This window comes from Colobus angolensis, unplaced genomic scaffold, assembly GCF_000951035.1.
Source record: "Colobus angolensis palliatus isolate OR3802 unplaced genomic scaffold, Cang.pa_1.0 Scaffold24, whole genome shotgun sequence".
In the NCBI taxonomy this organism is placed as follows: Eukaryota; Metazoa; Chordata; class Mammalia; order Primates; family Cercopithecidae; genus Colobus; species Colobus angolensis.
Genome location: NW_012115599.1, coordinates 10,797,622 through 10,814,657, shown reverse-complemented (window position 1 = coordinate 10,814,657; position 17,036 = coordinate 10,797,622). Strand labels below are relative to the sequence as shown.

Genomic DNA, 17,036 nt, shown 5'->3' with positions numbered 1-17,036 from the left:
AAGTAAAATTAGAAATAAAGATGTTGGGCTGGGCGCAGTGGCTCATGCCTGTAATCCCAGCACTTTGGGAGGCCAAACGGGTGGATCACTTGAGGTCAGGAGCTTGAGACCAGCCTGGCCAAGGTGGCAAAACCCTCTCTCTCCTAAAAATACAAAAATGAGCCAGGCGTGGTGGCACATGCCTGTAGTCCCAGGTACTGGGGAGGCTGAGGCAGAAGAATCACTTGAACCTGTGAGGCGGAGGCTGCAGTGAGCCGAGATTGTGCCACTGCACTCCAGCCTGGGTAACAGAGTGAGACTCCGTCTTAAAAAAAACAAAAGTAGGTGGGTCTCTGAGGACTTCACTGCCAAGGTGGTAGTTGAAGCCACAGTATGGAGATCACCAAGAGATCACATGACTGAAGACGGCAAAGGCACCAGCACCAACATTTAAGTGTTGTGGAACTAGTAAGGAAGTCAGGGAAATGGAAGGAGAGTTTGTTTTAAAGGTTAACAGTGTGAATGCAGCAGATCAAGATGAGGACTGAAGGGAACCCAATGGATCTGGCAGAACACCAGTGACTAGAGGAGTGATAACAAATACAAGCATGTTTTACACAGCATATAATTAATACTAACATTTCACACATGGGGCAGAGACCAGATGAGCATGGATTAAAGTGGAGAAGTGAGAAACAAAGTAAAAGTGACTGCAGAGTATTCCTTATGCTCTTCACAAAAGTAATACCTATTCATAGATCCATGCCTCCAGCACAACACAGGAGCGTAACGACCAGCCTACAAAAGCCTGGACTGCTCACTTGTTTTCCTTCTGCTAAATCACTGCTGCCTCTTCACTAAGCTACTCACAACTCTGGGTTGGCTTGTCATCACTGTCACATCAACACTAATGTAAATAAGGTGATGCTACATTCCATTAAGCCACTTGGAGGGAATTCTTTCAAACTGATCTGCAATTCAGAACCACGGTGAGCTCCCTGTTGCCTCACCAGACTGCCTGGAACTGAGCTCTGTACATCACAGACGCTTGAATGTTGCTTGGGCAGTGTCTTATCTCTGAAAACGTGCGTGAAAAAGCATCAGGGAGGCCGTTTTTGTCAGTGTTGGCTTTGATGGATCATTCCAGAGAAATATGCTCTGTAGGAAATGAAAATATCATTCACTGAATCCTTCTGAATTCAATTAAAAACACCACTTGGGTTACACAGAAGCCAAGGAGAACCAGGACAAGGCGATCTAAAAAAGTGCTTTCCAAGGAAGTAAGTCTGACAAAGAGCATTACCTACTGATGGCAGAGGGGGACTCCTATTAGGCCATATAGATGAGTTTTCAAATTGGCAATCTGTTTTGCAGAACCTGAGTATTAATCCTGAAGCAACTCATGTGAATCTTACTTCTGACCTTTTGTTTTTTTTGAGACAGTCTCACTCTGTCACCCAGGCTGGAGTGCAATGATGGCACAATCTCAGCTCATTGCAACCTCCACCTCCTAGGCTCAAGTGATTCTCCCACCTCAGACTCCTGAGCAGCCGGGACCACAGACACGTGCCACCACACTAATTTTTTTGTATTTTTGGTAGAGGCAGGGTTTCGCCATGTTGCCCAGATTGGTCTTCAACTAACTGGGCTCAAGCGATCCACTCACTTCAGCCTCCCAAAGTGCTGGGATTAAAGCGTGAGCCATAATACCCAGCCCTTTGAAAGTAATTCTAAGAGCAACAATGGATCAAGCTGGTAACCACCCATCAACACTCAGAAAAGCAGCCTGCGTAATTGAGATGCAGGGGAGGGGAGTACGAAATAAATGCCAATCAACCAAGCCAACTAAAAAGAAACAGGTACTGAAGAAAATGGTGATGCACTCCTGAACTGCGAGACCGAATGATACGATTTTGGTTTCACTTTAGTATGCAATAGTTACATATTATTTTCTCACTCCCCCAATGAGAGTAGGAAACAGAATTTCTGTGAACAGGATCAACACTGAGCCAGTGTTGCCCAACATGTTTCTTAGGATTTATAAGCCTTAGAAAGACATTACCCATTTTGGCTGCATTTAGCTTTCTCTGCCTGCAGTTTCTACTCTAGTTGGTCTTTGCCCCTCCCTTCCTGACTCCTTGAGGTGCTTTTCCCTACCCAGAAAGGGGCTAATAAGTGGGGCATATGGGACTCCTCCAGTACACAACATCTCAGAGACAGAACCCTGCTCTGATGGACACAGGGCTGAACAATTCCTTTTTTTTTCTTTTTCTTTTTTTTTTGAGACGGAGTCCCGCTCTGTCACCCAGGCTGGAGTACAATGACACGATCTCAGCTCACTGCAACCTCTGCCTCCCGGGTTCAAGCGATTCTCCTGCCTCAGCCTCCTGAGTAGCTGAGACTACAGGCTCGTGCCACCATGCCCACCTAATTTTTGTATTTTTAGTAGAGACAGGATTTCACTGTGTTAGCCAGGATGGTCTCGATTTCCTGACCTTGTGATCCCCCTGCCTCGGCCTCCCAAAGTCCTAGAATTACATGTATGAGCCACCGCACCTGGTTGACTGCAGTTTGGGAAAAAATGGGGCTAGGCTGAAAAGGGCTGTACAAAAGGCCCACCAGATGACAGCACTTTTGTCAGGATGTGCCCTTGGCCTTACTGTGAGGGGAGGGCCCACTGCCCTGCAACACTGAGGTGGGTGGAAGAAGCACATTCAGTCGGGGCAAGAGAAGTCTCTTCATACGCACAGTGATTCAGGAGACTAGCTCCCTAAGAACAAAAGTCAGTCCCAGCTTCCCTGAGGTGGAAAAGCACTTTGCATGAAGATGGTGACACAGTTTTGAAATTAACACTTGAAATTAGGCGTTCTAATGGTTTGTGGACAAAGGGGTTAGTTAAAAGCAGCCACCAGCACTCTGCCTCTGAGTTATATGCCACTATTTGCTTTAAATCACATCACAATCCCTTCTTGGCGTTTTTGCTAAGATCAAATGCAGTATCTGTTCTTATCAGTTTAATAAATCACATCACATATTTCTACTACTGTTTTCACACAGTTTATTCATAAGTTTAAAAGTTAAAATGTGGGCATTTCCCCCTAAAACAAATCATCCCCTGCCACTCCCCCACACAAAGACTCTCCCAACACTGCAGTTACTTCTCTTTACCCAGGCTTACTACACATTCTTGCAAAACACACAGGAGTCAACACCCCAACTATTTGGTAATACAAAGAGACTACAAAGTTACACAAAAGAATCTCATTTACTTCCTTTTCACTAGCAGGCTATGAATGAAAGACTGAGAGGCAAACACATCACCTTCATCCAGAGTTGAGACTTCCCTAACCTTTTTTCTTCCTCTAAGAGGTTAAAACCCAAAGCAGTTTCACTGACAACCGTAACTCTGATATTCCATTCTTCTCTTCTGAATGGCTAAGCTAGGACATACTTCCCTTTCAAAACTGATCTTCACAACCTCATTACTGGCAGAAAGCAGGCTCCCAGCTGTAGCTCAGCCACAATGCTCTGCAGCAGGCGAAGTTCCCACACAGGTGCAAATGATGCTTTAAGAGTTATCAAAACGTTTTAAAAAATAATGCATTAATATGGAGCCTCCACATTTTTCTAACAAAATTCCTCTAAAGGTGGTGGCAGCTGTGAAACAGAAGGCACTTTGTGCTATACAATTCAGAGGGTCTCTCATGAGAGAACACCACAGCAGAGAGACCCAATCCGCCTAAGTTGCAGGCGACCCTTTAGGGTGGGGAGGAGTATGCCCCAGGAAGGCATCTGCAAAGGAAAAAATTGTAATCATGATTCCAAGGCAAAATGGCTACTTAAAGTTGAGAGAGAAGAAATACCAAGAGAGAAGACAAAACATGGTTGCGCCAAGGACTGAGGAGTGAGCTTTACAAGGACTTGTCAGCTGGCTCTACTTCTATTGGGCTGGTTCCTTCACCATTTCCAAAGAGGTTCTGGAGACCTTGCAGGAACAGGAAAAGCACCTTAGCCAAGAGGGTTCCAGGCCTCCTGCCTAGGCCTGGGCTCTCCTTGTTAAGTTCCCAGGAATAAACTGAGTTCCCGTTGGCAGCACTTGCAGGTATTGTTGGTCCACGGCAACATCTGTCTTAGGGATTTTCTGGTACAGCCGTGAAGAGAAAGTGAGGGTTTTCCACATAATCTGGGATTCCTTGGCAATGCCCAAAGACTTTCTGGGCCTTCTAAGAGCAACAATGGATCAAGCTGGTAACCCCCATCAACACTCAGAAAAGCAGCATGGGTATTTTAGATGGGGGACAGGGAGGAGATAAATCAATGGACTGACAGTCTTTATCTTAGTACCATAAATAAAGTGCACCATGAATGGAGGCTATAAGCCACTCGCCTGAGGCTGAGGTATGGGTAGAAACTACCATCACCACCCTCAGGGTGGTGGATCATTTCCTTCAGCCAGAATCCTGGCTGCTGAGACTGTCTTTATTGCTTTATTTCCTTAGTACTATGGAACTTTTAGCTATAAAGGAAATACTTGGTGGGCTTGGCAGAGAGCGTGTCACAAAATCACAGGAATTGGCTGATATTCGATGACTATACAAGACAATCTCAATAATGTTGGATGATGGCTGTTTTTCCCCTTCATTCTGATGAACTTAGGAAAACTCAAGTTGTTTTTAAAACACCTACCAAATTGGCTCATGATGCTTCGAAAGAAGCAGGAGAGCTGTTTATGGCCGATGCAGTAGAAATGGTTGTCTTTGTTTACAGTTTTTCAGATGCATTATGGAAGAAAATCCTCTTACTATCACATTTCAGGAGACTTTACTACGACATACTGGTGGGTTCCATCAACTTCTTGGAAGCTCTTCAAGAGTGTGAGAGGAAAAGCATGATGTTGCACAAAGAACTCTGTTCCATGTAGGATTCCATGGCAAGAGAATTATTTTGCTGCTTTCATGTAGGAAGGTATTGCCCCCCTTGCAGTCAGGCCCTCAAAGCGCTTGTACGTGTAATTGATGAAGACCCAGTCTTTGTTCTTGTAGTCAGTCTCAGGGTGATTACTTGTGGCCACTGGGAAAGAAATAGATGTGAGAGTTGATTCACTGCCTTACCTCCAAAGGACTACTCACGGTGCTGAAGACGGCGCTCTGAAGAACATACCAGTTTCTATTTGGCAAAGCTTATTTTTCACTCTATGAATATTCTTTTTTTTTTTTTTTTGAGACAGAGTCTTGCTCTGTCGCCAGGTTGGAGTGCAGTGGCACGATCTCGGCTCACTGCAACTTCTGCCTCCTGGGTTCAAGTGATTCTCCTGCCTCAGCCTGTCGAGAAGCTGATACTACAGGCATGCACCACCACACCCAGCTAATTTTTGTATTTTTAGTAGAGATGAGGTTTCACCATGTTGGCCAGGATAGTCTCGATCTCTTGACCTCGTGATCTGCCCACCTCGGCCTCCCAAAGTGCTGGGATTTCAGGCGTGAGCCACCGTGCCTGGCCTCACTCTGTGAATTTTCTACATTTTCTTGCTCATGTTCTTTAAATCTTGTATTTCTCCACAAATTTTTTAATGTTTTATTTTCCCATTCCTGTAATTTTAGATTACCTAACACTTAGTAAATAACAAAGGAACAGATTTTTGTAACTTACCCAGTTGAGCAGTCTAAACATGGGAGCTGATATTCATTTTCCATTCACCAAGGTTTTACCACTACCTAGCATTAGAACTGGAAAAGTACTTACAAAGAACCTGAAGAACTGAAGTTCCTCTCCATGTTCACTACCCTGACTTGTAAACATCATCCCAAAATTGGGGGTAAATAATGTGCTTATAAGGCAGCAGGAGACAATGCTGGTGGTGTTACCTGTTGGCTTAAGAATATCAGATTCTGGAAACTCATCGAAGTTTGAAGTATCATCAATGCTTTTGATTTCAATAGATATTGCAGCAGGTCTCTCTCTGCCAAGAATACACATGCCAAAAATTACTAAGTTAGTAATCATATGGATCATACCACTCAAGTCTTTCTCCAAAAAAGACCCCTGGTCTGACATGAGAAGACTCTTCACTGGCAGGCAGCATTTACTTTTTCTGAAAAATTTACAAAAACTGACCAACCAAGCCAACTGACTGTACCCAAACAAAGTAAATTATGATTTAAAAAAAAACTCAATCATTCACAGCTAGAAAGAAAGACAAGAAAAACTAAAACTTGAAGTTAGTGCAATTCCCCCAATGGCCTGTCCTGTCTACTAAAAAGGGAAACTGAGCCTCTAAATGTCCCCTTGTGTAGGACTCTGCCCTTCTTCTACTGGAGGTGCCAACAAGTAGGATAGCTAAAAAAGTGGCAAAGGTAAAAAATTACAAGCAGCACATCAGAACACAATTATAAAATAAATGAAAACTTCTTCACCTTCTATTTAATAACCAATGACTGCTGAATGAAAAGGTCTGGACTACAGCAGGTGGTCTAGGCTCTCATGGCTGTTGGCCGTAGTCTACAACCCCCACCATAAAAATTTTCACTCTCCCCTTTCCCTCTCCACTTCCACCCCTCCAATCTTTCCTCCACTCCTTTCTCCCTTCTCTATGTTCCAGCGATACCGTCCACCCTGTGGGCAGGAACAGGCCCGCTGGTGGGCCCTAAGAGGTTGCTGAGTTCTAGGTAAAGGGTAAATACACTTCCTAGATGCTCCCTCCACCATAAAAAACAAAGTTCACTTCACTTTGTAAATAACTGCTAGATTCAATATATTCCATGACACATGGCTGACAAAAAACCCAACGCCCAATCACCATGAATGAAAATCAGGAAAAGATCCTAAATCTCTAAGAAGCTCTCGTCCCTTACTTGGCTTGCCAATGATGGTCCTTCCAAATTATTATTAAGTAAACTAAAGACTTTCTGAAATGACTCTGAAAGTGTTTATATGGATATACCTGATATGTTCCCAGTCAACGCCTTCAAAAAAAGAGTTACTTTTTATTTCCTCAACTCCAGGAGCTCCAATTCTATGTTCCCATTCACAGCAGAATCTGGAAAAGACAGAGGCCTTTCAGCATACCTCAAGCAGTCTCTTCAGAAAAAGAAAAACTTTTCTTTTTTGAGATAAGGTCTCACTCTGTCACCCAGGCTGGAGTTTTTCTTGACTGGGCATGGTGGAACCTGTTGTCAGCTACTTGGGAGGCTGAGATGGGAGGATCACTTGAGCCCAGGAAGTTGAAGCTGCAGTGAGCCTTGATTGTGTAGCACAATGCCCAGTCAATTTTTTTTTTTAGAGGTGGGGTTTTGCTGTGTTGTCCAGGCTAGTCTCAAATTCCTGGGCTCAAGTGATCCCCCTGCCTCCGCCTCCCAACATGCTGGGATTATAGGCATGAGCCACCATGCACAGCCTTTTTATTCGTTTAAAGAGAGGAACAGGAGGAAACAGAAAGTAGATTCAGGAGATAACAACAGTTTTAAAAAAATGGAATTATTCATATGAAAAAGCTGAGAAAGAAGGTGGAGGGATGTTCTCTAATACCTCAAAATTAGATCCTTGGCCTTCTCAGAGATGGGAACTTCCGGAGGAAAAGTCAAAGTTTCTTTCCAGTTCATCACCTTCTTGTATGTCTCTTGAGGGGTCTCAGAACAGAAAGGTGGGTAGCCTGTAATAAAAAGGAGCTTCGGAGCTTTTACACTCCAGAACTTTGAATCTGACCAAGATTACTCTCCTTAATACAATTCTATATGTCCTTTTTTTTTTTTTTTTTTTTTTTGAGACAGGGTCTCACTCTGTTACCTAGGCTGAGTGCAGTGGTGCAATCATGGTTCACTGCAGCCTTGAATTCCTGCCTCAGCCTCCCCAGTAGGTGAGACTACAGAAGAGCACCACCACACCCAGCTGATTTTTTATTTTTCTTTTGTAAAGACAGAGTCTCGCTATGTTGACCAGGCTTGTTTTGAACTCCTGGGTTTAAGCGATCCTACCTCCTCGACCTCCCAAAGTGCTGGGATTACAGGCATAAGCCACTGTGCCCGGCCTGATTCTGTATGTCTTTAATGACTACTGGATTACTCTGTATGGCCATCCCTCCATGACATAGACAGGATTTCCACTTATCCCAGAAAATATCTAAACCTATTTTTCATTTTCCCCCAAACTCCCAGACCCAAAGTGAAATCATGCTTCTGGTACCACTAGGAAGTCAGCTAATAGGTAGAGCTGGGAAAAGAAAGGAGGACATAAATAGAATTGCAGGTGTGGGAATCACCATGCCCAAAGAAGAAATGAAAGGATGAAACAATATCATTCCAGAAATACCCTTATATGGGTAAAGTACCAAATAATGTGAATAAGAAAAAAGCACAGATTTTAAAAAGGACCACCATGCGTCTTTTTGAGAACTACAGGCAAGAAGACAAACACGCACACACCCTATCACCCCATCTTCCCTCCAGATGGTGTACGCCCACCTCCACAGGCATTGTTCCCATGTTCCTGAAGCCAAAGCAGGCAGATAGACTCACTCGGAACCAACAAGGATATACTTGCTCGCTGGCATATGACCACCCCCACAGATGCATCCCATAAACACAGAGATATACCAATACAGTAAGAGGGAGAGAGGCCACAGGGTCCCATGATTTGAAAGCTTTGACAGAGGAAGGGGGCAGCATATTAGAAAAGTGAGGCAACGCCCAGTTAAAATGCTCTGCATACAACAGATGTTAATAAGTGCTAGTAACTGAAAGAGCTTCTAGATGGAGAAGATGAAGGTATAAGAGAAAGAAAAACATAAAAAATGATCAACAAAGCAATTGCAGGATGCCAGTAAGCCTAAGAATGGAGTGGGATACATCTTACTGAAAGAGTTGTCATCTGTCTAAAACAATTCACTTTGAAAGACAAGTGGGGAAATCACTTAGATCACCACCAATTGAAACAGAGGCTGATATCAATGTAGAAGTCTGTCACGGATGCACAGAAAAAGTCCTCTGAAACCATGCAACTTACCGATGAGCATCTCATACATGATCACCCCAAGCGACCACCAATCACAGAGCTTGTTGTACCCGGTCTGCATGAACACCTCAGGAGCAATGTAGTCAGGAGTGCCTACTGTGGAGAAGGCCTGAAACATGGACCACATATCAGGGAGGCCCAGCCCGGCAGGAGGTGCCCAGAGTTGTATTCTAGAAACCAAAGGCTATGAATACCACCAGAAGCTACCCCCAAGCTAAATACGCGGGACTGCCCAGTAGCTTAACGGCAAGCTTGATTTGCCAAAGCACTTTCCAAAATGAACAAGAAAGCTTTGTTAATGAGGTGGGAGACCTTTCTTAACTATCAGTCACTACGGCAAAGGCATCTCTGTCATAATAACTAGTATTACAATTCACTGAGCACCCATTAAGTACCAGGCTCTGTACTTTATATATAACATGAGTTATACATACATATATATAAAATTTCATATACATGAGTTCATTTAATCCCGACAAAACTTTTCCAAGGAGGACCTTATTAGCCTAACTTTGCAGATACAATTTGATGCTCAAAATGGCTTTGCCCAAGACCCCAGAACTAGTTAGGTGGTAGAGCCCAGTTTAGAGATTAAGTATCTGGCCGGGTGCGGTGGCTCACGCCTGTAATCCCAGCACTTTGAGAGGCTGAAAGGTGGGTAGATCATGAGATCAAGAGATCGAGACCATCCTGGCCAAAATGGTGAAATCCAGTCTCTACTAAAAATACAAAAATTAGCTGGGCATGGTGGGGTGCACCTGTAGTACCAGCTTCTCGAAAGTCTGAGGCAGGAGAATCGCTTGAACCCAGGAGGCAGAAGTTGCAGTGAGCCGAGATCGTGCCACTGCACTCCAGCCTGGTGACAGAATGAGACTCTGTCTCAAAAAAAAAAAAAAAAAAAAAGATAGAAATTATAATATCTTATTCCATCCCTCTTTCTATGATACACATTCTTTGATTTGACACAATCATAAAGGGAAGCTTTATGATCAAAAGGTAAAGTTATATCCTATAAGTTAATGTTTATAAATACCTATTTACCAAACTTAATTGTTTTTGTACATAGTTCTTGGAAGACTGTTCTCTTTTTCTAAGAGATGGGGGTCTCCCTTTGTAGCCCAGGCTGGAGTGCAGTGGCACAATGATAGTTCACCTCAAACTCCTAGGCTCAAGAGATCTTCCCATGTTAGTCACCAGAGTAGCTACGACCATAGGTGCATGCCACCACACCTGGCTAATTTTTTAATTTTTTTGTAGAGATGGGGTTTTGCCATCTTGCCCAGACTCCTAGGCTCAAGTGATCCTCCCACCTCAGCCTCCCAAAGTGCTGGGATTATAGGTGTAAGCCACCATACTCGACCAAGAGAAACATTTTCTGCATTCCAGTATTCTACTCTAACATACCAGGACTGCAAAATAAGAGGAGAAAGTACAATCAAAGCCTCCTAATGTACTTAACATCTGAGGGCTTACCATGTGTAAGGCTCTGATCTAGGTGCTTTAAATATTATATATAAATTTTAAAATTACAGTTGTATTGTTTTTTAAAACATTATGAAATATTACAAATATATACAAAAAAGGAACAGACAATACAGACCCATTACTCATATTAAAGAGATTAATAAATTGCCATATTTGTCTCAGATCACTTGTCTTTTTTTTTTTTTTTGAGATGAACCACACCTGGTTAATTTTTTGTATTTTTAGTAGAGACAGGGTTTCACCGCATTGGCCAGGCCAGTCATGAACTCCCGACCTCAAGTGATCCACCCGCCTCCGCATCCCAAAGTGCTGGGATTACAGGCGTGAGCTGCCGCACCCGGCCCTGTTTGTCTTAACATTAGTTTTGAGATTTATTCACGTAGTTCACTCTAGTTCACTCAATTCTCTGCTGTATGCTATACTGTTATATAAATTAATCACAATAGTTTTTATCCCTTCTTCTGTAATGGACAGTTACATTGCTTCCAGTATTTCACTATGACAAGTAACACCTGAATAAACATTCTTGTAATACCTTCTTGGGCACTGTGCAAGCATTTCTCTAGAGTATAAACTAGAATATTGCTGAGCCTTGGGTTATAAGCATCTAAACTTGAGGTTATCTTCCATGTCCTCCAAAGTAGTTAGTACCTATTTAAACCAATCCTGGTGGGGATTAGCTTCTGGTGCTCCACATCTCACCAAGACTTGGCTTTGTCAGATTTTTTATTTTTATTTTTACCAATCTGATGAATATGAAATGGGATCTTTTTTTCTTTTTAAGCGATGGGATCTTGCTCTGTCACCTGGGCTGGAGTGCAGTGGTATGATCATAGCTCACTGCAGCCTTGAAATCCTGGCCTCAAGGGATTTTCCTGCCTCAGCCTCCTGAGTAGCTGGGACTGTAGGGATGTGCCAGCATGGCTGGGATCTTGTTTTAATTTGCATTTACTTTATTTCAAGTAGGGCTGAGCACACACTCGTATTTTAATTAGCCATCCAGGTTTTTACTATGAATTCCTGTTCAGATCCTTTGTCCACTAGTATTTGCTTAAGTTGTGTTGTCTTTTTTCTTACTGATTCACAGGAATTCTTCATGAATTCAGGACATTAATCTGTTTAAGATATTTGTATACTGCAAATATCTTCTCCCAGATTGAGGCTTGTTATTTTTATTGTGATTTTTTTTTTTAATGAAGTAGTATTTGTTACCAAAATATGTCACATACATACATGTGTTAATTACATAATCAAATTATAATGCATAATCATGAAAATGAATACCCACGAGTTCAACTGAAGAACCAAGTAATAACAATATTATTAAAGCTAAAATTTACTCCTCCCAGTCTCTCCTGCTTCTCTTAATCACTATGCCGAATTTCACGTTTTGTCACTCCTTTGCTTTTAAAAAGAATTTTGCCAGGTATCTCTCTAAATGAGATTTTATTTTTGAGCTTTATTAAAATGGTACCATTCTATATACAGTCTTCTGTTACTAGATTCTTCCTCTCAACTTTATGTTTCTAAAATTGATTCACGCTGTCACACGTAGCTGTAGTTCAATTATTTTTACTGCTGCAAAATATTCTATTCCAGAATGTAACTATTTTCCTGTGGATGGACACTGGGTTATTCCTAGTCTTTTGCTATTATAAAAATGCAATAAACATTCTTCTGCATGTCTCCTGGTTCACATGTGCAATTTCTCCAGGGCTTATGACTAGAGGTAGAATTGCAGTGCTGTAGGGTGTACACACGAACTCTGAAAGGTAATTCCAAAGTAGCTGTACCGTGTGGCTTGTCTTTTCATTTCTTTGTGTCTTTTGATATACAGAAGGTTTTTTTTCCTTAAAGTAGTAAAATAAACCAACTTTTTCCTTTACGAGCTGTACTTCTTGTATCTTATTTAAGAAATCCTTCTTTACTCTGAGGTCATAAAGATACTGCCCTGTATTTTCTTTAAAATTTTTTAAAGTTTAATTTCCCATCTAGAATTGACTTGCATATACTATACGGTAGGGATCCATTTTTTCCATATAGCTAAGTGTATGCATGTGTGTATATATACATGTATAATATATATTTAAATGCAGACATTAAATAACACAAATACCAGTGTTGTCTTTTGTCTTTAAGTTTTAAAGAGTGAAACGTGGATTAGGCCCTCTCCAAGAATTTTCATTCTAATCATAAAGGTAAGAAATTACAAATACCCTTTAATTTAGAGATAAGGTTTACTCTACCAAAGATGAATGTAAATCTAAGCAGATCTTACTTGTTCAAAGATTTCCACGATAAAACCAGAGGTCTACTGCCAGAGGAAAAGAACTCCTTCAAGCTACCAATGCATTAAAAAAAAGACTCTTAAGAGTTATAAAATATAGCAAACAGCAGGCTCAAACCTGTGAAGGTAAAAGTATTGCTCTTATTCCAGAAACTAGAGTCTGCCGTAGGAGCTCACTCGTATTTTACCACACTTTTTACCACACCGTCTGTACCAGGTGTGTCCTTTCCAATCTAAGGACTGCCCCCTTCCCAAACCTTTGTTGTTTTCCACACCAGGGTGTCCTCCAACTCCAACCTCTTAAATCTGTACTCCAGTTTTTCCTTTTCTTGTCTGGGTATTTCAAGTGTCAATGAAAGCTGCAATCTGGAATAGCTCCGTCGGTTGTTAACAGTCATTTCAACCAAATGTGTTCTAACCTTATGATTTTGTGTCAGGGTTTTAAGAGAAATAAAGCAATTTAATTTCCTAATCACTTCTGTAAATCCTACCCTAAAAAAATAAACTGACCAAGATTGGATGCCTATGTGTCTATTATCTTTTATATCTGCGATTAACTTAAAGCTGACTCATATTAATCAGGTACTGGGGCCTAAGGTTATATAGGACCACATAACAATTTAAAACATTACAATATTATTTAAGCAGGCAAGGAATGAAGCTAAAGCCTCTACTTTTTTTAGTGATTCCCAATGGACTAAAAAGTAATAGGCTGGGTAGGAATTACATATGTTAGGCTTAACCTAGAGCAGCAAATTTATATTAAGTATTAATGAATATCAATCTTCAGCTAGGTACTAGCTAAATGGGATCACTTAGAAAAGGTCAAAGTAACACAGTTAATTAACATTTAGAAGACTGAGAGGTGGCTTCATTTTCTTCAAGTTATGAAAAGAGATAATATGAGGATGACCTTAATTTACACGTTCCCATTTCTACTGCATATAGTATAAAAAGGCAAGAACCTTAATCATAGCATCAGGGCCTTAAGTCTATTGAGATTTTCAAAAATGTTTTTAACTATTAAATGACATTTAACTGCAAGCACAAAAATTGTGAAATTGCTTTCCTTATAGAACTACAGAAATGGTTCCTCTAATTATGACAAGACCCTTGGGTACACATCAAAGAGCACAAAGCTTGTCTTGGAATATAAGGGACAATTCAAGACACTTAAGCCTTATCCCCAAAATACTCGTTAGTACAGGAGCCAGAGGTTAAATGCTGGCCTGCTTGGAAAAAAAAAAAAAGAAAGAAAGAAAAGAAAAGAAAAGAACAGAAATCACAGATTCCTTACCTTCTGTTTCCAAAAAATAGATAAATATTAGTTGCCCAACAATGCAGGAGCTATTATTTAAGACATAACCTCTTCAGTGGAAGTTCTCAACATTCACTGCACAGTAGAATCAGTCTTTTAGCCAGGCGCGGTGGCTCAAGCCTGTAATCCCAGCACTTTGGGAGGCCGAGACGGGCGGATCACGAGGTCAGGAGATCGAGACCATCCTGGCTAACACAGTGAAACCCCGTCTCTACTAAAAAATACAAAAAATGAGCCGGGCGAGGTGGCGGGCGCCTGTAGTCCCAGCTACTCGGGAGGCTGAGGCAGGAGAATGGCGTAAACCCGGGAGGCGGGGCTTGCAGTGAGCTGAGATCTGGCCACTGCACTCCAGCCTGGGCGACAGAGCGAGACTCCGTCTCAAAAAAAAAAAAAGAATCAGTCTCTTAAAAATCAGATACGATACGATACCCAGACTATATCCTAGACCAACTGAATCATAATCTCTGTGGGTGGAACCTGGACATCAACATGTTCTGAAGTTCCCCAAGTGATTCTGTCGTGCAGCCAAGGTTAAAAACTACTTCTCTGTGGAGAGACATAATAGAAGCACCTGATCAAATTCGTTCCTGACATTCCCTGATCCTCAACAAGATACATAAAATATTTTTCAACCACATACAGAATTCAGAAGTTTAAAGAGTAGCAGAGTTCCCAAGGAAGGGAGACTGTTTTGTAACTAACTGTACTAAACTGAAGATTTCCCAAGTAAATGTTGTCTGAGGCCTCACTGATGGGTGGGCTTCAAATAAATCAAAACGAATGCACAACCTTCCTTTGACTCTTTCTTAAACCATCCCATAGGTTTCCATTTTCACATGTAACTGACATCCACCTATTAGTGACTTACTAAGAGTGTTATTAAAGGTACTCCAGAGAACTGTAAATCAGTATTTCACCAGGAATTCTGACTGAAACACAGTATTTGGTAAACTTGCCAAGTTACTACCATATATGTGGACAAACAGAAGTGCTACCATTTCTAGACAATACATTTGCATGACCATCATTCCAAGTTAGTCAGTTTCCCATTGCTGCTGTTCTGCTTTCCAATGACCAAATGTTAGTTTGGCTTTATCCATCGTCAGTTTCATTCGCTATGGGTTTCTTGCAAAGCTTAAGAATGTAGTGATACACATTTCTATTATCTGGCCAATAACTTTCCAGTAACTGGACACTGGAACATGTACACTGTACTTCAAACAAGAACCAATTAATCAGCTATTGCTAAAAAATAAATTCTGCCTAGACAGCAATATTTCACTGGTAAATTTGTACTTCCAACATACTATCAAGGTAAACATGATGTTTCTTATTTTTCAGCCTGTAGGACCTAATTTTACATGGGCACAAAGTCAAATGCATATAAATAAGCATTCCCCTTATATTTCTCTCCAATCTTTATAAGTAAGTTCTTTTTCACATCACAAAGTCAGAAAGTGTGAGGCAAATGAATTGAGGAGTCTTGACTTGCCCTTGCCCGACTGGATCAAAATTTTTAAGAAGTTTGAGAACTGATGCCTGAAAACTCTAGGTAGGTATTTGTAGTTAGTTTTGAGAGATCTCCAACTTAAATACAACCCCCTTACCACTACAAAAATAGAGAAAAGGTGGGGCAGGAAGGAAAGGTATTGTTACCAAGCTAAAAGGTCAGAATGAGGTCACCCACGGAAAATGTCACAACGAAAACAACCTAATATTACCTGTCCTCCTTCAAAAGATTCCTTTGGGTCCTACCAACCTAACGACAGCACTCTCTTTAGGTAATCTTAAAAGCAAGGGACACATTGCAAATATTTGTCAAATGCAAATTTATGTGCAAATCTTTAGAACTTACACATACTTGGTTTGTAGCATTTCAGAAGCCACAGATCTTACTTACTAGCTGACGTCTATTTCTTTTCCAGGTTTCTGCTTTCCTTTTGGAATTCATGTTCTGGAAAGCTGAAAGTAGAGAATACAAGCTGCAGTCAAAGTTCAGACCAAACTGTTTACTACCTTTTTTAGTAGGCTCTTTCAAGTCATATGAAACCCTAAAGTCTTGCTTTTTTTCTACTCATACATCAAAAGCTCCAGATGACACATATCCTAGTAAGTTTACAGTAAGCCCAAATCAGAGGCTGTAAAGCATTAACTTAAAAGACTCACACAGAGTTGTAAAAGGTACTCCCATGTGGATCAAGTGGCCACAGAGGATACAGCACTTAATCAGAATTACAGGGAACTCAGTCTCAACTAGAACCGAGGTCCTAACGTGGACCTACAACAGTCACAATTTCTCAAAATTACCATCAATTTTCCAAGTAGTAGTAACTTATATGATCAGGGACATCTGAATTTATAATACATGATTTGACATAAGCTTTTCTAGGATGAAATGTAATTTTACTACACAGTTGTCAATGATTTCATAGTGCTCAAGTGGAAGTGACTGTCATAAGGATAAACTTCTTTCTGTCATGAAGGAAAGAAGTACCCAGGATAAATCTAGCCCAGAGCTGTTCCCAGGAGTTTTTCCTCTACTATTTCTGCTTGCCTGTCCCATACTCATCCCCAGTGACCTTCCCAGTAGACCTCTAAAGTAGGTCCCTTTCAACCTCTGCCTTCACACATTTGGTACCATTCATTCATCTTGCCTCACCAGACAACACAAATCACAGGCAAACCTGGGAAGGTATTTTTATTCTCTACACACTCATGCTGTGAGGATCTCCTATCTGTCCTGCATAATTTGGTTACAAGGGAAACAGCTCTTCTAGGCCCAGTTAGAACAAAAAGGCTAACGTAATTGTTACCACTTACTGAAATCACTGGGGAGGCTGTGGTTCAGATTCCTATAAAATTCTGTCCTATGTGCTTTTTTCAGTCCTGTGCAAAGACCAAAGTCAGAAAGTTTCACATGGCCCTATGGGGAAGAAACAAGGTGATAGATGGATGAGTATT

General features: G+C 41.3%; 1 protein-coding gene across 2 annotated transcripts in view; it reads right to left on the bottom strand.

Annotated features, from left to right (window-relative positions):
- Positions 1-3,018: 3,018 nt before the first annotated feature.
- The window catches only part of STK38 (serine/threonine kinase 38), a 54,772-nt gene continuing 40,754 nt past the window's right edge, over positions 3,019-17,036 (bottom strand). The window contains exons 8-14 of one of the 2 annotated variants that reach the window (XM_011945344.1): positions 16,896-16,998; positions 15,976-16,037; positions 8,977-9,094; positions 7,504-7,627; positions 6,920-7,015; positions 5,844-5,938; positions 3,019-5,049 (exon numbers count right to left, since the gene is read on the bottom strand). In XM_011945344.1, the coding sequence (XP_011800734.1) occupies positions 4,919-5,049; positions 5,844-5,938; positions 6,920-7,015; positions 7,504-7,627; positions 8,977-9,094; positions 15,976-16,037; positions 16,896-16,998 (729 nt within the window). In that variant the 3' untranslated portion in view covers positions 3,019-4,918. The remainder of the gene's footprint in view (positions 5,050-5,843; positions 5,939-6,919; positions 7,016-7,503; positions 7,628-8,976; positions 9,095-15,975; positions 16,038-16,895; positions 16,999-17,036) is intronic. The other variant, XM_011945343.1, reaches the window with a different exon arrangement.